This window comes from Ursus maritimus, unplaced genomic scaffold (assembly GCF_017311325.1).
Source record: "Ursus maritimus isolate PB19 unplaced genomic scaffold, ASM1731132v1 scaffold_12, whole genome shotgun sequence".
NCBI lineage: Eukaryota > Metazoa > Chordata > Mammalia > Carnivora > Ursidae > Ursus > Ursus maritimus.
The window spans coordinates 46778179-46800969 of NW_024423564.1; the positions used below are offsets into that span (position 1 = coordinate 46778179).

The following is a 22791-nucleotide window of genomic DNA, read 5'->3' on the forward strand; positions in this document are numbered from 1 at the left end:
AATAGACCATCAAATGACCAAAGCACAGGGAAAAAAAAAAAAATGGAAAGTATTACTAAGAACACTTGACAATCTGAATTCCTGACAAACAATAAAGCTTAAAACCATAATGCTTTTTTCCAAATGCCATCCCAGTCACTTGAAGCTATGAACTACGAGCTAGAATTAGCTCACATTGAAGTCTAAAACACTTGGAGATGTTGATCAAGTAATTACTTTGGAGGGAAGAGATGGTAGAAAGGTAAATTTCTGGGAAACGAATTAAAAGCAAAAACGTCAGAATCTCTAAAATGGAAAATAATCAAAGCTGTATTAACAGTAAATAAATTCAGTGACGAGAGCAAAACATGTATCTCTAAAGAGATGAAAAACAAAGCTGGGTTCACAGATTTGCATTGTAGGGACCACATATTTTAAATGTTCACTAGTATTTCACCATTCCAATGATGGTACCATTCATATTAAGTATATGTAACTGTGATATTTTGAGTGATGGGAAAAAAAAACTGATGTGGAAAAAAACTGTGGACAGTCTTAAAGTTATTCTGAAAGTTAAACTGGCACTTATCTTAATTGCAATTGTGAGTATATTCTGCCTTGAAATTTGGGTATCAAATTTTTAAGTAAAAATCTATTGATCTGAATGTGATTGTCAACAAACTACCAAATTATTCTTATATTCTCCTCTTATCAACCTAAGTTGACACTAAGAATAAAGTCTCAGTGATTATCATATTATCTTATTAAAACAGTTGGGGAGCTTTGTTCCTATAGAAAAATATTTGCCATGCATAATCATGTGATTTCTCTTTTTGAAGTATTGAGCAAATGAAGTTGTAAGCCGTATCCAAAAGAACAAATTTATCAGCAGAGAGTGATATAAAGTCAAATTTTAAAACAGTGGATTTTAATTAAAACCAATTTTTAAACAGATTTATTTGACAGTGGTTTATGTGTTAATACATACAAATAACACAAAGACAGAACGATGTTACGAAGTACATTCTAGGGTTTGGTGCCCTAATTTTCTCTCATATTACTCTACTACTTTAAAGCAGGCAAATTCCAAAAGCCTATAAAATTAGTATTTTCAGTCAGAGAGACATTAATCTTGGAAAAATGAGCAAGAAAATAGCTTTTAAAGGTTAGGGGTGGGAATCACTAGGAATAATGGGAGACATTCTCAGCTGATTTTAGAAAAGCCAATAAGTATTTATTTAATGACATAAAAAGACTGCTCTGTAACCACCCATTTCAGCTTTTTCTTCTGCAATGGAAAGAAAATAAACCAAAAAATAAAACTAATAGTAATTAGGATTTAAAAAATGTTTTTTTAACTAGTTCCTCCACTTTTCTTCAGAGGAAAAACACTAGCATGTAGAAGCTTTTTTATTTTATTTTTAAAAAGATTTATTTATTTATTTTACAGAAGGGAGAGGAAAAGAGGATTTTTTTTTTTTTAAGATTTTATTTATTTGAGAAAGAGAGCAGAGAAAGAGAGAGAATGAGCTGGGGGGAGGGGCAGGAGGAAAGGGAGAGGGAGAAGCAGGCTCCCCACTGAGCCCAGAGCCTGACACGGGGCTCCCATCTCAGTACTTTGGGATTATGACCTAAGACCAACGCAGACACTTAACTGACTGAGCCATCCAGGCACTCCGGAAAGAGAGGCTTAATCAGACTCTGCATGGAGCCCCACGCTCGGCTTGATCTCACAACCCTGAGATCATGACCTGAGCCAAAACCAAGAGTCAGATGCTCAACTGACTGTGCCACCCAGGCACCCCATAAAAGCCTTTTCAAAAGAGGAAAATGAAAATGATTATTTTCCTGCAGCCGGTGGACTGAAATTCTTTTGTATTGAAAGCACAGAGAATGTTAAGACCCAACATTTCAATCAAATATTAAACCACCTAGGGCAAGCTCACCGCTTTGACTCAAAAGTAAAAATGAGGGGCACCACCGGTTAAGCTCCCAACTCTCAGTTTCAGCTCAGGTCATGATCTCAGGGTCATGAGATCCAGCCCAAGTTGGGTTCCCCACTCAGCGCAGAGTCTGCCTGAGATTCTCTCTGCCTCTCTCCCTGCCCCTCCCACTTGTGCTCTGTGTCTCTCGCTCTCTCAAATAAATAAATAAATCTTTAAAAAAAAGTAAAAAAGAGAAGCACAGGGAACATACAAAAATATACAAATAACTATTCTAAAATAAAATGCACTCTCTCCAATGAAAAAATTATCACACACAACTCACTAATAACAAAATACAATTCAAAGCCACATTTGAAACTATGAATAAAAATGCAATGTACTGCCTTCAACGAAATAGCATAGAATGTTTCCTACTGACTATTTTTAAAAGTTGGTAGTTATAGCATGAATGGAAAACATGTGAAACTGCAAACTGAAATTTTTAAAGTAAACCAAAAGACATGTGTAAACAAACACTTGAAAAGTTGAATATTTAAAACATGGAGAGCCCCTGTGCTATATAATTTTGCTCTTGACTTTAATAATTTAAAACAACTTATTGATAGAGGGACAAACAGAGAAAACTTTGAATGATAAATATATGAGAATGTAAAACATTCAACTCAAGAAACATTTAATAAGCAATATATGTTAGGTTCACCAATGCCAATCAATAATGACAGTGATAAAAAGCGAAATGTTCTCTCAATAAATAACTTTACCATAAAATAGCAGTTCCCACTAATTAGGCAACACTCTGAAAGAGAAACATAATACTAATTCAAAATAGGCTACATCTAAATCTGTTAACACAAAAAGAAACTTCCTAGAAATGTCTGCAAAGCAAATTCACTTTGCTCTTAGTTGATAACATTTTAAAAACAAATGTGCTTAAAAATTTTGCACAAATTAATGCCATCTAGCTTTACTACAGTTTCTCGATTTGCCTATATAAATCCATCTTAACTGTACTTTTCAGCTTTGAAAAAAATCTAACGTGGGAATGTTCATAAGAGTAATATAGACATGTTTGAAAATGTCTTACTGAATTGTAATGGTAGAGGTAAGCCACTCTATCTTACTTTGATAATAGTTTCCGTTATGAAACAGAACAGCATTTTCTGGCTGATGTAATTCTAAGGCTCGTATATTTTTTGTTTTTTCACTTTCTTTTTTCATTTGGCAAAGGAGATTGACAAGGGAAACCTTCCATTACTTTAGCAAAACGAATATGATAAGTTGTAGCTAGGCAAATTCTGTTACAAAAGGTAGCTATGCAGTAGACTCTAGCCCCTGCACAGGAGACATCCATTTCCTTTTACTTCAAAAATCCATTTTTTTAAAAAGCAAATACTTTTGCTGAAATGCTCAACTTGAAAAAGGGTTGGGTTTTTTGTTTGCAATGCATTCTTCTTAAAGTAATACAATTGATACAAAGTATTAAGTCCCAGGAATACAAGTATACATAACTATATCATTAAAGAAGCTCAATTCAAGTTGCTTAATCTGTACTTGCTACACAGGTATAATACACAGTGTACTATAGATACATACTAGTAAAATTTTTTACATATGTCAGTTTATATCTGTTGAAGTTTACCACAAGCATATGGTCACTTGGATTTTCAGAATTACTTTGCCATTAAACAGAATTATGCTTCTCTTATACATAATGTAGCAATGTTTACTCTAAGTGTCAATAACAAAATATTTAACTTCAAGTAAAAGCACAATAAATTAAAATATTATACCTTGCCTGTGATTTTAAAAAACATTGAACTGAAAAAAGAATCTATGATGGGGGAGGGGTGGCTACTCTAAGCTTTTATACTTGAGCAATTCATCCTCCAAAGGTAGGGTGTTACATCCTACAAAAGAGGAAGTTTTTTCTCTAATAACACAAAAAGAAAACCCTCTTTTAAAACATAATTGAGTGTCCCTTAAAATGGTTCTAGGATAAAGGCATTGAAAATGATGAAGTAAAAGCCACTAGACATTAACAAGAAAGACTGGATAGAGACCTGGGTTCGTATTCTTGGCTACACCACTTACAGAAACTTGTGACCTTCATTCAGCAAGTTCTTTAATCCCTTTCAGCCCCAATTTCTTCACCTGCAAAACTGGTTATTGTGCTGAATAAGAGATAGCAAAGGAGGTATTAGCAAGGAGCCTGGCACTTAGGGCTCAGTAAGGTGACAATAATCATTACTCTCAAGATAAACTTGGGGTGGGGAGGAGGCTCATTAGTGACCTTGCAAAAACTAGGGTCGTTGAATTAAAATCCACTCTTCTTGCTTGGTAGTGTAACTACGGGGACTTTTCTGCTATTCATTTTTAGTGTAAAGAACTCTAAAAAACAGGAAACAAAAGCTAGAGGGGGGTTAAAAACTGAATTTTACAGGTACCAAGAACCTGGACTCAGGCAAAACTCTGTGTGCTGCAGAATTTGTCAGTGGGCCGTCATTCTACCTTTCAAATATCCTACCGATCCCCAGTTAATGGAGGGTTAGGAGGATATTTCCCGCTATACGCCTTTTAAAACAAAATCACTTCAGGCAAAAGAAAAGTCTAGCACCCAACACAGTGCTGAAGATGATGAGTTCCTAATTATTTGTTGAATGAATCAATACAGGTGTACATTTCAGACAGAAACTAACTATCCAGGAAAACCGACATATTGAACAAAATTTTCATTTTCTATCCTGGAGTCCCTTTCTTCACCAAGCACTCAATATTTAAAGCTCTATCTTCACTTATTTAAACAACACCAACAACAGCAACAACAACAACAAAACCGAATGAGACAGGAATTATCTCTAAATTCACGAAAAAGAAGTAAGCTTTAAAAACGGTCAAATAAACTGCCTAAAGTTAGTTACAGGGCTGGTAAGATACAGAAGCAGCTGGGATTCGAACTCACATTTCCTGGGCTTCAAAGTCCAAGCTGTTTTCGCTACACTAAAGGTTGCGCCTCCACTTGTCTCTGTAAACTGTCCAGTGGAAAGAACATTTATCATTAAGCTTTCTTTTTTCTCCTCTGATGCCAGCCCTTCCATTTCACACTCCCTCCTATGCCGGGCTGTAAACTAAATACAACAGCAGGCAAGGTGCACTAATTCTAAGAGTCCGGATATACGCGCGAAGAACAGAAATCTGTTTTATTTGTGACGCCGGACGAAGATCCGGCGCCACCGCCGCAAACGACGAACACACACTAGGGTCCAGAGAGGCTGCAGACCGCGCCCAGGTCTCAAGTTTTAGTCAAGGCCCACGTTCAGGCCAGGCGAGGAGAGAAGGTTATCCTTCCCTGACAACCCCGCCAAGGCGGAAGCCCAGAAGAGAAGGTTGGAGTCGCAGTAACAGTACAAATAATAAACCCTTAAAGCCCCTCTTCAGCCTGTTAAACGCACTTACTTAAGCGAGGTAATTGCAAGACACAAGGCCGGCACCGGCAACGGGAAGGGCTCCTCTACCCTCCAGCCCAGGCACTGGCGGTGACGACATCGGGGCCGCGCCGCCGAGAGCGAAGGCCCGGCGGAAGGCCACGAGCACAGCGCACGGAGCGCGCGCTCACCGCTGGGGCGGGGTAGCACGCCGGCGCCACCTTTAAACGTCACGGGCCGGGCTCTGCTTCTGGACTCAAGGGTTTGAACATGTCGCGCCTAAAGGGTGTGGCGGAGCGGGATACCCGAGTGGGTTTCAGAGCTGAGAGGAAAGACTTCGGTGCTTCAGTACCGCAGGGGCTGTTAAAGGCAGCGAGGAAGAGCGGCCAGTTAAACCTGTCGGGTCGGAATCTCAGTGAAGGTAAGATCCAGAGATACGACCAGACTATGCTATTAGAAAGCACTTGCCCCTGGTAGGCTCCCTTTCCTTGGCCTGCTTTTGACCATCTTTGCCACAGTTTCCTAGCCAGAACCCCAGGGTTCGAATTCAGGCACCCATCACATTCCCACTGGTTCGGTCAGGCCCGTTCGGTTCCTACTTTTCCTCAAGGAATAGTGAGCATATTTCCTAAATTGAGGCTCAAGATAGATGCCACACAAAGTGAATTTGAGACCATCCTCAGAAACCTCGTAAAGATCAACAAACATCCATCTGAATACCATGAATGAGTAATAGCCAAATGCTCTCGAGATTGTCTCTTGTGTAAGGGAGGGAGTGGGAAGTGGGGAGAGAGAATATAGCATTATTCCTGTTATGTTTTTCTCTAATTATATTCAGGTTTTAGGCTGTCTGGGATTGAAACCTTCCATTTTCCTTTTAATGATTGTTTTTTTATTGTGTCATGTATAGAGTAGACCAAGCAAATACTTTCGGAACAAATGAAAGGGTATGTGACCGAAAATCTCTGCTCTACCTGGAAAAGCTTTTAATCAATGGAAGCATAAATATTTTAAAACTACAGATGGACATGCACATTTGTTTTTCCCAGAGCCTGGAACATTTTCCTTGATCCCTGACTAGTGGTTTTTGCTTCCTGTAGGACGCTTCTGAAAGGTCACACCTCAGACAGGCCCTTCCTAACTAACAACCCTAATCAATAAATAGGTTGGTTTTTTTTTTTTTACCTGTTTAATTTTTAAATAACATTTATCACTATCAGAATTTATATTATGTATTTGTTTATTGTCTTCCCTGCTATCTCACTAGAATGTTAGTTTCATGAAATCCAGGAGCTTTGTGTTACTCATTGTTGTATCACTAACAACCAAAATAGTGCTTGGTTCATGATAGAGTCTTATTAAATGTTTGTGGAAGGAATAAGCGAATGAATGAATATTTCCAAATATTAAGTGGTGTACTAGAATGTACTTTTTGATTGGACCCAGATGATTTTGTCTATTAAAATTTAAGGAAGCAAATGAATTTTGATTCTTAACTCCATGATCCCATGATCAGGGCTGTTTAGGTTATTATTAACAGAGCCTACCACAGTACCTGGCACATACTAGGTACTCAATAAATTACATTGAATGAGTGGATGTATAGTATTTCATAGAGGAGAAAAATATAAATGGAAGAAGCACATGGTATTTGTAGCTTATGAATCAAAAAGAAATCCTTGTTACCGTAATGTAGAAGGTGTCTATCTAGCTATAGCCTTCAACATCTCTTATCATTCAATCTTTGACACCCAGACCACTGTAATTCTGAACCATGTATAGCCCCTTATGGAGCCATGCTCCTTATCTGCATATCTTTCCTCATGTAACTTTGAGGTGTTTAATCTCATTGTACCTTATTTTCTCATTTATAATGTGGTAGTGATAATAGGGCCTACTAAGTTTAATTGAGATAATACACACAAAGTATTTGGTACATGAAAGGTACACAATAAAAATTGTTATCATTTTTATTGCTGTTGCCATTAACATCGTAATAGCTTCCTAAATGCTTTCCTGGATTTCCCTAAGTCTCACACTCTAAATCAGTGTCATTACCAAGAGTTATCTTTCTAAAACCTGGATCTTATTATGTCACTCACATTTAATGACTCCCCATACATCACAAGATTCAGTATAAAGTTCTTAGAGCAACATGCAAAAACCTTTTGAAATCCTGCCCTTAAGTATTTACAAGGCCCTCCCATATTTTCTCAGAATCCTATACTTTAACGACAGTAATAAAAAATTCTTTTCCCCAAACAACTAATCTTTTAAAACAATCTTTTAGACTGTAGAACAATAGTCTTTTTAGAATAGTTTTAGGTTTCCAGAAAATTGAACAGATAGTACAGAGTTCCCATATACACCCTTCCCCAGCTTATAGTTTCCCCTTTGTTAACATTTTACATTAATGTATTGTACTTGTTACAGTTGATGAACTAATATTGATACATTATTATTAATTAAAGTCCATAGTTCACATTACTGTTCACTCTTAGTATCGTACAGTTCTATGAGTTTTGACAAATGCATAATGTCCTGAATCCACCATTGTGTTATCATATAGAACAGTTTTACTGGCCTAAAAATCCTCTGAGCTCTACCTATTTATTCTGGCAAGCCTGGAAGCCACCAGTCTTTCTGCTTCTGTAGTTTTGCCTTTCCCCAAATATCATATATTTGGAATCACACAATATGTAGCTTTTTCAGACTGGCTTTTTTTTCACTAAGCAGCATGCATTTAAGGTTCCTCCATGTCTTTTTATGGCTTGATAACTCATTTCTTTTTACCACTGAATATTATTCTATGGTATGGATGTACCATTTTATCCATTTACTTTTTGAAGGACATCTTTGTTGCTTACAGTTTTTGGCAGTTATGAATGAAGCTGCTATTTGTGCTCAGGTTTTTGGTGTGGACGTAAATTTTCGACTAATTGGGTGTAAACCTAGGAGTGCCATTGCTAGATCACATGGTAAGAGTACGCTTAGCTTTATAGGAAATTGCCAGACTGACTTCCAGAGTGGATGTACCATTTTGCATTCTCAACAGCAATGAATCAAAGTTCCTGTTGTTCCACATCCTTGCCACTATTTGGTATTATCAGGTTTTTGGAGTTCAGCCATTCTAATAAGTATGTAGTCCTATCTCAATGTTGTTTTGGTTTCCTATTCCCTAATGACATATGATGTGGAACATCTTTTCATAAGCTTGTTTGCCATCTGTATATCTTCTTTGGTGTGGTGCCTGTTCACATCTTTTGTTCATTTTTTTAATTGGGTTGTTTTCCTACTGTTGAACATGGTTGTCCTTTGTCTTTTTATGCTGCATGTCTCTGTTCAGTAAGTTAGGGTTCAATGAATAAGCGATACGTAGAAGGCCAGTAGCCTGTTAGTTAGGATTTTTTAAAATGTGTTATATGACGTATAGATAAAAGCCGTGTAAGTGATTTTGTTTTTTGACATAAAGTAATTGTAGAAAAATGATTGCTATTTTCTGAGAAACTTTTACTAACTTGTCCCTTTTACTGGTCCACACGTTGTTATACTTTTAAAAATATACTCATTTTTTAAAAAGTCTTATTGGGGTGCCCGGGTGGTTCAGTCGGTTAAGCATCTGACTCTTAATTTCTCCTCAGGTCATGATCTCAGGTCCTGAGATCGAGCCCCACATTGGGCTCCACACTGGGCGTGGAGCTTGCTTAAGAAGTTTTAATGACTTTCTCCCTCTCTCCCCCCCACTCCGCCTTGCTTTCTATCTCCAAATAAATAAATAAAAATAAAAAAGTCTTCTCATTATTTTTATTATTATCTCCAAATATTATTACCTAAAATTATGAATTATGTTCAAAAGCGATTATCAAACATAGCTTCTTTCTGATTGCTATCAATATGTATGAGATATCATGAGATATTTTATATGAAAGATATGAGATAATAAATGTGGAAGTGTTTGAATGCGTGGGGAGTTACAGATACTTATTTAATTTGCATTTGTTATATATCTGCTATCTATGTTTCTTCCAGATATTGTGAAGAAGCAAATTAACACTTCAAACAACTTATAGTCACATAAGCATTTTAATATAAGTTTTATTCAAATTTATTTATTAAGAATTGCATATGTTAAACAAATAACAAATTTTTGTGTTGTACTTCAGGTCTTTCTTCCCTCTATATTTATGCAGCAATTTAAAATTGCTCATGTCCATTATTTCTATATTGGAAAAATAGAACTTTACCTTTAATTTTGATGTATATAACCCAAAGCAGTTAAAATTCTGTTTATTCTTTCTCTTAAATGGTGGCTTTCTTGACTTGATTGTTCTTAGTGGAAGCTCTAAGAGCAGTAAGACATTTTATTACCTAATAGAGTGTTAACTGGTACCCAGTACACATTAATTTTTACCTGTAACTGAAATGAGTACTCTTGATGGCTTTTAGTACCCTTTCTTTTGATAGGCCATAGTTCTTTTATGAAAATACCCATTTATTATTTTCTTCTTTATAAAAGCATTGTGCCTATTATAGAAAAAGTATAATCTATAGAAAGCATAAAAAGGGAAAATAATCATTCAGGTTTAGTCACTGTTGACATTTTGAAGGTTTCTAAAGTTTTTGTGTGAATATGATGTATAATTTGCTTTTTGTTTTTTATTTTTAACAAATTTAGAATTGTACTGAGTCCTGCTGGACATCTGTTTGAACATGTTTTTGGTGTCACTTGAATAATCTGATTATTTTTAATGACTGTAATATATCATCTTATGACTACTATAATTTATTTAAACATTTGAATATTGTTGGCATTTTTAAAGTTATTCTTGAGTGTCAGTTCTATAACTTACTGACAAAGATGTGCTGAAACAAAATAACTGTTAATAACCAGCTTCAAAGAAGAATATTAGAAATATTCTGGAAATTTTTGAATGACAGCTCTTTTTCTGAGCAAGTATACAAAAATATATCATTGTTTGGTTTAGAATAGATATTGCAGCTTTTTCATTGGACCAGATAAAAGAAAGATGGAGTTGAAAAGGAAATATTGATTGTTGCCTTGTGGTTACATGACATTGGTAGAATGGTGGTGTAGAAAATGTTTTTGGGTGATACATCAAAAATTGAATGGAAGTAAAAGGTATCAGAGTTTGGAACAAAAGAATGCTATAAATTTTAAAGGAAACCACATTGTTAAACTGACAGGAATATTGGTAAGTGGATACTCTACTAAACAAACCAATTAAATTTGTTTAGAAACCCCATTTGAAAGGGATATATGGGTATAAGGCTATCCTTATTTTGAAGAGAGCAGTTTGGTTAGTTTCCATTTGTGGAATTAAGGAAATAGGTCTAGGGCTTCTAGGCCATCTGTTCTAAGGTACTTAGAATTTGCCTTTTTCAGTATGTACAGTTTGTTATGACACAGTAAAAAGGGTAACATAAACCATATATTTCCCAAGTTTTAAATAACCGTTCTTAAATCTATATTAACTGTGTTCTGCTGTACTATTTAGCTTAACTCTATTTTGACTACTGGTTATCTTAATTGAATTTAATAGTCTAAACAGCTAATAAGAATTAACCAAAGTATCAGATTTTGATAACAAATATTCCAGAAAGAAACTATCGAGTGGATCATCCAAACAAGCTATTCTTGAACATTCTTAGAAATGAAAACAAAAGGAAAGTGTTTTAATCTGTATATAATGGCAGAATCTTGAGGTAAACATTTAGTTTTTAGTACACTGAAATCCAGGAAAGTCTGTTTGTTTGGATTATGAAGCAAGGAACTTGATGGTTAATTGAAAGTGCCATTCCTATTTCTTGGTCTGTTAAAATAGTTTTGAACTTCAGTGTTTCAGTCTCTGGAGAAGTGTATCTCAAGTTATTATCAGTGCCAAAATTTGTTTAATTATTTAGTGCAAAACTTAAGCTTATCCCTATATTAATATGTTCACTCACTTGCATTTTAGTATGTTTTATTGAGTAGGAGAGGACAGGGGGCGTTAGTTAAGTGAATGCCATCTGTCATAGATATTGTCACAGGAAAAGTACAGATTGGGAAGAATGGAATCACAGTTTCAGTGAGGCTTATCTTAACTACAAAACTGAATGTACCCTCAAATTAAAGTATAAATTCAAACTTGTTTTTCTCTTAAAGAGAAATGTTGAGATGTCCTCTTAAAGAGAAATGGTAAAAATGTTTTCTTTTTTGAACATTGTTTCTTTTTCTTTTTCTTTTTTTTTTTAACAGTGTCCTGCTGGACTTCAAGAGAAAACAGTTCTCTTCATGCATTCTAACATAACAATGACTCAGGTGTTCTAAAACACAAAGATACATTCCTCTGTATCAATCTCAAGCTGAAACTGAATTAATGCCTTCTATATAACTGTTTAATTTTACTCTGGTGGTGTGTGTGTGTATATGTGTATGTGTGTGTTTCTTATTAAACTTTAAAGATAGTCTGAAAGTGACACTGTAGTATTGTGGATCCTCAGTATGGGATTCTTTCTTTAATGTAAAGGGGCCATTGGTTGCCATGAATAAACTGTGGAGAAATTTGGAATGTTTATCAATGAGCTTTCCCTGATCTTTTACATAGTGCTGGACTTACTGGTTTATTCTTATAAAATCTTCATAATTGGGTAGAGGGTTTAGTGAATGGCATTTGTATGATAAGCTGATATTAAAATATTATTCTGCACCTAGCAAAAGACTTTTTGTATTACTATAGCTGCATCCTAGGGTTTAAGTTACTGTGGGGCCCTCTCATTTAATTAACAAGGAAATTGGTAACCAGAGATGTTGGATTACTCACCAGTTTGATTAGTTTCACAGTTTAAACCAAGGCTTAGTTCTCTGACTCTTTGGTCAGTGATACATCCATGATGTCATACTGTGTATCATAGTTTAATATATTTACAACCTTTTGGAAGATGGAATCTACATATATGAGGATATAGACCTTAATAGGAATGATTACGGTTTTCTCCTTTAAGGAAATATATACTATGGGTGATCATTATATCTGTGAAACTGTTCAAAACCATCAAAAAAGATTTTTAAATTTCATGATTTGTTGCTCCTGTGGTTTTCTGGCTACACATTCTTTTATCCTTCCATGTAAACACCATTTTAAACATTTTTAAAAAATTTCTTTTCTGTTTCTTCTCTTACCCACTTCTAAGTATCTTCCCTAAATTAGGCAGTTCTTTGCCATCACCCCATCTGTAGTCCCCATTTCTATAATTAGCTATCGTCAGTGAAGAAAGAGTAATATGCCCCCCAAAACATGCAAAGAAATCTTTTCTCAGTCTTTTTTAATGGCCATTCTGTTCATTGTGGAATCCTCTAGTCACGTATGGCTATTTAAATGTTAATTAACCAAAATTAAATAAAATTCACCTTAACCACATTTTAAGTGTTAATAGCTGTATGCAGCTAGTGGCTACCATATTGAATAGTGCAGCATATAGGATGTTTACATCATTGCAGAAAGTTGTATTGAGTAGTAGTGTTTGAGACAATTATCATCTTGTGAGAAATATATGTATCTGTGTGTGTAGGTATATATATGTATGTGTATTTATGGACATATATATATACCTCAATTTGTTTACTCATTCACTTGAGATACACGCACACACACGTGAATATATGCATACATAAGATTACCTTGATATATTACATTATTTTATTTTGAATTAACCTTATTGGGGTATAATTTATAAACAATGTGTGCATCCATTTTAAGTGTACCATTCAGCAAGTTTTGACATATGTATATATATATACACGTACACACATATATATATATACACACATACATACAATTGTGTAATCACTACCACAATAAAAAATACAGAATATTTCCAACACTCAAAAAGTTCCCTTTAGCCCCTTTTTTGTCAGTCAACCCCTCACTGCTAATTCCACACAACTGGTAATCTGCTTTTTGTCAATATATGTTAGCTGCTTCTAGAATTTCATTTAAATGGAATTATACATTTGGAATTTTTGTTTTGTTTTAGGCTTCTCTTGCTTAGTATGTTTTCTGAGGTTCATCCATGTTGTTTATATCAGCAGTTTTTTTATTGTTGAGTAATAGTCCATTGTATGTATATTCCTCAATTTTTTATCCATTCACCTGTTGATCAACATTTGATTTGCTTCTAGTTTTTGGCTATTATGAATAAAACTGCCATGAGCTTTCAAGTACAGTCTTTGTAGACATATGTTATCCATCCTGTTGAGTTACATACCTGAGAATAGAATTGCTTGACATATAGTGATAAGTATATATTTAACTTCTTAAGAATTTACCAAGCTTTTTGCTCCTAGTAAACATGAGAGATTCAGTTGCTCCAGGTCATTACCAACACTTTGTATTGTCAGTCTTTTTGACGTTAGCCATTCTTGTGCTTGTGTTGTAGTACCTCCTTATGGTTTTATTTACATTGCCTTAATGACTCATGATGTTGAGCATCCTTTTCAACTGTTCATTGGCCATTTGTATATCTTCCGCCAAGTGTTCAGATTTTTTGGTCCATTTTTAAATTGGGCTATTTGTATTTAAGTTGTAAGACCTTTTGTATTTTGGGGATAGAAGTACTTACTGGATTTCTGTCTCTGTTGATATCTAATATAATTTCCCGGTCTGAGGATTAATGATTTCTTTAGAAAAACATATGGTTTCAATTTTGAAGAAGTCCAATTAATTACTTTTCTTTTGGGATTTGTACTTTTTCTGTATTAAGAAATGTTATGCATCCAGGGGTTGTGAAGATTTTCGCCTCTGCTTTCTTTTAGAATTTTTATAGTTTTGTCTTCCATATTCAAGTTTATGATTATTTTAAGTTAATTTTAGAGTGTATCATAAGGTAAAGAATGAGGTTCATTTTTTTTAACCATATGAATTTACAGTTCCAATGCCATTTGTTGAAAAGACTATTTCTTATTAAATTGGCACTTCTGTTGAAAATCAATTGACAATGTATTATTGCATGGAATTTTCCTGAACTCATCTTTTCTATTGATTTGTATATCCTTATACTAATACACTGTCTTGACAAGTTTTGTGGTAAGACTATTTAAATTAAGTACTGTTAAGTTCTGCTTTTTTCTACTGTTTCAAAAATTATTTAATTTAGTTCTTTTGAGTTTTGATAATACATTCTAGAATCATCTTGTTAATTTCTATAGAAACACCGTCTGAGATTTTGATTAGGATTGTGCTGAATCTGTAAGTCACCTTGGGGAGAAGTGACAACCTAATTAGTTTGTAATGTGGTATATTTATCTGCTTATCTAGACCTTCTCCAAATTTTCACAGCAATATTTTTTATTTTCATACCACAGATTTTGCATATATTTGTTAAGCTTAGCCCTGAGTATTTCATAGTTTTAGATGCTGTGTCTTATAAATCTTTAAGCATTTAAAAAAATATTTTCATTTATTGATTGCTAATACACAGAAGCATGGTTGATTTTTTTTATATTAACCTTGAATTCTGTGGAATCTCTAAACCCATTCCATATAATTTTTTTTATAGATTCCTTAGGATTTTCTACATAGATGATCATGTTTTCTACTAATAGAGACTGTTTTACTTTTTCCTTTCCAATCTGAATGCCATTTTTTAATTTAAATTTAAATTTAATTTTTAATTTTAATTTCCCTTATCTTACTGCATTGGTCAGGACCCAGAGCAAAATTCTGAAATAGTGATAATGGGCATCCTTGTCTTAAGAAAGCACTGAGAGAAAACACTTAGTCTTTATCATTATATATGATGTTAGCTATATGCTTTTCATAGAAACCCTCTATTAGGTCGAAGGAATTCCCTTCAGTACTTAGTTTTTTGAGAGCTTTTATCTTGTTTATTTTTGTCAGTTTTTTTTTTTTTTTCATTTCTTGAGAACCATTGGTGTCTTTTTTTCTGTTAATACGATAGATTGCACTGATTGATCTTCACATGTTAAAACAGCCTTGCATTCTTTATGTAATTCTCACCTGGTTGTGATGTATTTTTTATATGTAGGTAATAAATTTCTTAAGGAATTTTGGGCCTCTAATCATTAGGGAGCTTGGTTTGTAGTTTTTTTTTTCTTTCTTTCTTTCTTTCTTTTTTTCTTTTAATGTCTTTGTCTGGTTTGGTATCAGGGTAATGCTGGCTTTATAAAATGAGTTGGGGATTGTTCTTTCCTCCATTTTCTGAAAGAGACTATGTAGAATTAGTATCATTTCTACTCCAAATGTCTGGTAGAATTCACCAATGAAGCCATCTGGGCCTGGAGTTTTCTTTGTTTTAAGTGTGTTTTCAATATTTAAATGGGAATATTTAAAATAGCAAATTCAATTTTCTTAATAGATGCAAGGCTACTCCGGTTTTATATTGCTGTTGTGGTTTTTTCCCCTTTTCAAGGCATTTGTTCATTTTATTTAAGCTGTTGAATTTATAGATGTAAAGTTGTTTATAATATTCCCTTATCCTTTTAACATCTATTGGATCTAAGGTGATACTCCGGTTTTCAAAGAACGAGGTATTGGTTTCATTGTTTTTTATCTATTCCGTTTCATTGATTTCTGCTCTTTATTTCTTTGCTTCTGTTTACTTGGGTTTAATTTGTTCTTTTTCTTCTTTATGATTGTAGCTTAGATCATTATAAAATGAGATTATGTATGAAGCAAGACTAGACATGAGTTGATAATTGTTATAGGTGGGTGATGGATACATGGAGTGTTACTTCATTATACTATTCTTTAAATTTATGTATATATTTGACATTTTATATAATACTTTAAATATTACATAAAGCAAATGAGGAGCACTTGGGTGGCTCAGTTGGTTACGTGTCCAAAACTTGATCTCAGCTCAGGTCTTGATCTCAGGGTTGTAAGTTCAAGCCCTGTGTTGGCCTCCATGCTGGTGTGGAGCTAAATAAATAAATAAACAAACAAACCTGACTACGTAGTAATTTTTGTCACATTTAAATGCCTGTTGACATTTATTTTTACCTGATAGTATCTGTTTCATGCATTGGTAAGCTATTTTAGGATGGCTCTATAGAATTCCTCAATAATTAGGACTTTTTATGACTTTTAGTGGTTCTTTGTATTTGTGGGTAGAGGAAGAAAAGTGACATAGATCTTGATGCTATAAGCTCTTGGGATACCTCACAAACAGTAATGGGGAAAAGAACAAGCAGTATGTCAGGGTTTATGGAAAAGCAAATTGATACATGTTCAGTAACAATATAGTATCAACAGTTATCCATCCCTTGATAGTTCCCAGAAGGACAATTTTGCTAACAAAAAAATCTGAAATAATGGATAAAATTGTAACATTCATTTAGTGTACTTGATGTGTAACAGATATTTTATGTTGTGTATAAACTTCTTGTGCTCCCCGCCTTTGTCCCCACCAAAATTTGTTACTACATTGCTTTTTTAATTATAATTATCTTAATGTACCTATATATAGGTGTCAGAGAAAAATAGATACACAAATGCTCTATATATTTTCTTTGGAGTACAGTTGTGCGTATCACCTAGTTTCTTCTGTACCTTTTTGTGTGTGTTTTGTATTGTTTTGTTTTGCCTTGTCTTTTTGTTCTGGAAATATTTGTTGGTGACTGAACCTGGATAGCACATCGGTAACTTTAAAAAAAAATTTCTCAAGAGTAACATTGATATTTAGTCAAATACATGAGCATCCCCGTTTCTATGGACTCTTCTGGTGTCAATAAATTCACATGCTAATCTGAGTTGATCTGTGTTTCATATTCTCCATACCTATATGCCAAAATAATATAATAATAATAATAATAATAATAATAATATAATAATAATAATAGCAGCAGCAGTAGTAATAGTAATAGTAATGGTACATTTTATGGTGCTTTTGCTCTCGAAAAAGTTAGGGAGAATGAATTCTTTTTATTTTTCTTTGCTTTAAAGATAAACCTCTATCCACAAACTTAAACATGAATGGACTTATATTCTATAATATTCATATTAGCTGGATTCATTGGTAGAAGTATAAAGAAGAGACTACCTAACCAGAGAGAAGGGGCAGGAGAGGGATCATTCTAATATGAATATAGGTACCCCATTTTTTTTGAAGGAGTGTAAATCTCATGGATTGCAGGAGCTTTGCTTTGCTTCTATAAAACCATTGTATCAGATTAGTAGTCCTGAATTACACTTCAGTGTCCTGAACTTGAAACTTTGACCACACCTTTCTATTTAGTCTCATTCTGCAATCTTAGTCAATGACTGCAGTATATAACCAATTGTTAATTGTTGCCTTGATTAATAACCGCTCAAAGTTCTAAATCATACTTCTATGTAGTCCTACTTCTAAGAAGGAATGAAGTATTTTTTTTTTTTTTTTTTAGATTTTATGTATTTGAGAGAAAGCCCAAGTGGGGGCAGGGGCTGAGGGTAGAGGGTGAGGGAGAAGCAGGCTCTGCACTGGGCAGGGAGCCCAATGTGGAGCTCCATCCCTGGACTCTGGGATCATGACCTGAGCCGAAGGCAGACACTTAACCGACTGAGCCACCCAGATGCCCTGGAATGAAGGACTCTAAAATAGTTTTGCTACAATGCTATAGCAAGTTAATAACCTTCTGGACTTTCAGATTTTATAGTGGAACCTGGACTCTCCCTGTTCAACTTATATGGTCTTATTTGCTATGTTTAAGAAGTTAGTGTATTTGCTGTAGTAGAATTCACACAATGTTGTGTGCTGGAGCAAGAAATAAAATTTTATGTTAGGTAAAATAGCAGCTACCAGAATTAGTTACACCTTCCAAATGAGAGTCAAGACAATATAGCTATGCAGGTGTTTGAATCCCATTTCTGCTACCTACTAGCTGTATAGCCCTGGGTAAATTATACATTCTGTGCCCCATTTTTCTTGTCTATAAAATGAGAATAGTAATAGCACCTACCTCACAGAATTATTATGAGGTTTAAATGAGTGTGTTAGAAAATTGCCTGGTATTTATAAATGTTAGCTATTATTATTACTAGTGCTTTATCAGACAGTATATGCTCCTATTATAAAACTTATGACATCACCTTATAAATGTTGATTTTCATGCTTTTATTGTATTAGCATAATGGTAAAGTCCCTTCTTTATTGTCTTACGTATCTACTAGTGTCCTGTGCAGGGTATGTGTATAGTAGATATAGTTGAATGAAAATAAAAGTAAGGGACACCTGGGTGGCTCAGATGGTTAAACGTCTGCCTTCGGCTCAGGTCATGATCTCAGGGTCCTGGGATCAAGTCCCGCATCATGCTTCTTGCTCAGTGGGGAGCCTGCTTCTCCTTCTTCCTCTGTCTGCCCCTCCCTTCGCTTGTGCTCTTTCTCTCTCAGACAAATAAATATATAAAATCTTTAAAAAAAAGATAAAAGTAAGATTTAATATATAAAATACATATTCTGTTTTTGAATAAAGTAAACTTTAGTTATAATTCATTGCTCTTTGAATTTTTAAAAAGTTTTTAATGTTTCAAAAAATGTTTTTCGGTAGATAAACTGGTTATTATAAAAGTATGTCACTTAGTATCTCACTTCTTGTTTTCTTTTTGGTGTGGTGTTGATGGAAATAGTACCTCAGTGTGTCTGGAGAATAAATGTGGATATTCCTGAGGAAGCTAATCAGAATCTTTCATTTGGTGCTACTGAGCGATGGTGGGACCAGACGGATTTGACCAAACTGATCATATCCAACAATAAACTTCAGTCACTTACAGATGACCTACGACTTCTGCCTGCGCTCACTGTTCTTGATGTAAGTTGACTGATGTAAATATGGGTCATTAGATAAAGAGACTCTAAAGGTAAATTTAGGCTTTGATAAGCAGAAAACACATGTTTAATTGGTAGAATGCAAGGAAGAATGAATTATTGATAGGCATAGATGATGGTTAAGAGTGAACTTACAAAACCTCAGGCTTCCAATTCTGGCTGCGTCACTTGATAGCGGTGTGACCTTGGGAAAGGTACTTCATTGTACCTCAGTTTCCACATCTATAAACCAGGACTGACACTACTACCTATTTTTAAAAATTGTTCTTAGAATTTAATGCAAACAGAATTTGTATTTAACAAGTGGTTGTGGTTGCTCATTTCTTTTTTTATTGCTGTTGTTTTTCTCTTCATTATTCTAGACATTAAAGCAGTACATGAAATTAATTTTTTTTTAAACTTCAGTATTGACTTAAATTATTGAACTTAACTTTTTGTGTGTTTATTCAAGGACTATTTTTTAGTCTCGTTGCGATGTCATATTGTAAAGCATGAGTAGTTTATTTCACAATCTATGGAGTTCTGATGTACTATACTTAGGAACATCAGAGATCTTCCAATTCATGTCTGAAAGTGTTGAATCTGGCCAAATTTCTAGAGAAGTTTTTTTCCTCACTTGCAAGATGAATGGATTGGCTTAGACATTCTCTAAGGTTCCTTGTATCTTGAAAATAATATGAGAACATAATAGAGGTCCCCCTCCTCTTTCTCGTTTTTTCTTTTTTTGTATATGTTGTCATAAATCATACCATCAAGTGCTATTAGTTTCTAACCCTCTTATCTCTCATTTGAGATTGAAATTCCACTCAATGAGGTAAAGTTTTTTTTTTAATTGTATTATTTAAAATTGATGACTTATCACTTCATTATTTTTGAACAGGAGCTTGGTCAACTTCAGATTCCTTTTCTAATTCTATACATAGAGCAAATTAACAATACTCCAACTATACTATTGAATTAGAATAACAGAATTATTGTGGAAAAATTTTGTATAATGGCAAACTCATATGGTTAAATATAAGACTAAGATATTGACTGTTTCTTAATAACTTTTAGATACATGATAATCAGCTGACATCCCTTCCTTCTGCTATAAGAGAGTTAGAAAATCTTCAGAAACTTAATGTCAGGTAAAATTTAAGCTTATTTGATTTCAATATTGCTAATATAAGGGTGTAAATCTAATCTTTAAAATTTTTTTCTAGTAACAGAGTAAGAATTTTAAATTTTCTCAGATTATTTTTGTTTTAGAATTGCTTACATGTTTTTCTGATTTTCCAAATGTAAGGCCAGTTGATTTTTTAAAAAGTACTTTTTGTTTTATTTATTTAGTTAGTTTTTAAAAAGATTTCTTTATTTGGGAGAGAGAGTGAGAACATGAGTGAGCAGAGAGACAGAGGGAGAGGGGCAAGCAGACTCCCTGCTGAGCAGGAGCCTGAGGACCTGGGGCTCAATACCAGGACCCTGGGATAATGACCTGAGCTGAAGGCAGATGCTTAACCGACTGAGCCACCCAGGTGTCCTCTTTTTGTTTTATTTTTATGTAACAATCTTTACTGATTATTTTAGTAACCTTTTTGTTGATATCTCAGGTTTTAAGTTATTTTGATATTCTAAAAAATAGGTTAAGCAATAGGAAAAAATTTGAAATAATTCTTTCATTAATGATGGAAAATGTCATGGTTTTAGTATTAGTAGTTTTTAAACTTTTCTGAGGACTCCTGGAGTTCCGCAGATATGCTTCAGGTACTCGTTGATAGGTATGTGGGAAGCCAGGTGGCTAAGGCTCTGGCTAACTTTGTTTGCCCTTCAGTACACATCTAGACTTCTAAGAAATGATAAATACCTTATGTTATTACATATACGCAGATTAAGGGAAAGGGATTTGGGAAGATTTCATTTAGGAGATAATATAAAAAGCTTTATTAAGTCTTCAAAACATAGTTTGAAAAACTGTGGTTTATGAAATTGGTATGGTTACAGATCTATCTAACATAGCATAGTCAAGTCAGTGTTCTGCAGGTAAATTAATTGCTTTGAGGGAAAATGGTTCCTTAACACGAGAGACTGTGGACTCTGGGAAACAAACTGAGGGCTTCAGAGGGGAGGGGGGTGGGGGATTGGGCTAGGCCGGTGATGGGTATTAAGGAGGGCACATATTGCATGGAGCACTGGGTGTTATACACAAATAATGAATCATGGAACACTACATCAAAAACTTAAAAAAAAAAGGGCTATATGTAGTGATTCCTCACCAAAAAAGAAAAGAAAATGGTTCCTTAAGTTACAGTCCTTATCTATTGAAAAAATTACCACAAATCAGCAAAACGATCTATACATAAAAGGTGCTAATTGTTTAGAGCTACATCAGAACCTCTTCCCCATACAAGTCCAAGGCTTGGATATGACCTGCAGAGGCAAGAATGGGGAGGGTTGAGAGAATATGTGAGGGAATATGGATTGGGTGTGGCTTTAGCTTTAGCTTCCGACACTTTAAAATATAATCGTTAGGTTGGAGGAAATAGATGGGAAGAGGAATGCAGGAAATATGTAGCTAGAATTACATCTCTGCCCTACTGCATCCCTGTGAAATCTACAAAGATTTCTGTTAAGTGACCAAACAATAACAGACAGTTCTTGATAGTTTTTTAGTGGTTTTTATTTATTTTAGAAGACATCTTTTAGTATTTTTGTTCCAATTAGTTTTATTTTTATATAATTTAAGGTTATTTTTACCCCATTGTATTTCTCATTTCACCCTGTTATTTGTTAAGTAGTTGTAGATGGCATGAATATAGAATAGAATTCCTAAGTGAATAGTTGAGATAATCTGGGAATAATTAAATCAGGTCATCTCTTAATTATTAGGGAATGTATTATCTTCAGTGACTTGGGACTTCTAAAACAATAAACCAAGTATCTCTACAGAAGAACTGAGCTGAAAAGTTAAGACTAAGTACAAAGAAGAGTGGAGTTGCATATTACATTCAGCTGGACATGCCAGGCCTTTAAACAGGAATAGCTATTTTTGTCTTGAGTTCTAGCTTAAAAACATAATCCTCATAGACGCTGTGACTCCGTTGTAGTGTATATGTGCCCATATCTCTGTCACAATTCTAAAATCAGATACAGGGGCGCCCGGATAGGGCTCAGTAGGTTAGGTGTCTCACTTCGGCTTAGGTGATGATCTTGGGGTCCTGGGATGGAGCCCCACTTCGGGCTCCCTGCTCAGTGGAGAGCCTGCTTTTCCTTTTCCTTCTCCCTCTTCCCCTCCCCCAACTTGTACTCGCGTAAGCACTCCTCTCTCTCTCGAATAAATAAAATCTTTAAAATAAACTAAAATTCAGGTACGGTATGAAAAATTAAGAGCCCAGTGTATCCTTTCACATTGTGTATAAAATCAAGAGTGGGTTATAAGGAAGCAATCAAAAGTTCACAAATTATTTGGTTAAAAACCTTTATTTCTTTGTTTTCTTTGAAAACTGTCAATTTGATTACTTTAGATGACTATAATCTTAATGAGTTATATACTTTTAGGATGTGAAATTTGATACATTTTAGAATTAGTAACCATATTTCATTTTTAAAAATGAGCCCATATAGTTGGTTAGCAAAAATACC

General features: G+C 34.4%; 2 protein-coding genes across 7 annotated transcripts in view; one reads left to right on the forward strand and one right to left on the reverse strand.

The window, feature by feature from the left end:
• SRSF11 (serine and arginine rich splicing factor 11) overlaps positions 1–5494 on the reverse strand; it is a 44199-nt gene extending 38705 nt beyond the window's left edge. Inside the window, exon 1 of one of the 6 annotated variants that reach the window (XM_040627138.1) lies at positions 5379–5494. Coding sequence is in view for 4 of the 6 variants with exons in the window: in XM_040627136.1 (XP_040483070.1) it covers positions 4885–4886 (2 nt within the window). In the remaining 2 variants the exon portion in view is untranslated. Of the gene's footprint in view, positions 1–4884; positions 4955–5378 lie in introns of those variants that run through there. The other 5 variants (XM_040627139.1, XM_040627136.1, XM_040627135.1 and 2 more) reach the window with 5 other exon arrangements.
• A 79-nt stretch (positions 5495–5573) lies between these two features.
• LRRC40 (leucine rich repeat containing 40) overlaps positions 5574–22791 on the forward strand; it is a 44470-nt gene continuing 27252 nt past the window's right edge. The window contains exons 1-3 of the mRNA XM_008690728.2: positions 5574–5768; positions 18972–19153; positions 20227–20300. Of these exons, the coding sequence (XP_008688950.2) occupies positions 5618–5768; positions 18972–19153; positions 20227–20300 (407 nt within the window). The 5' untranslated portion in view covers positions 5574–5617. The remainder of the gene's footprint in view (positions 5769–18971; positions 19154–20226; positions 20301–22791) is intronic.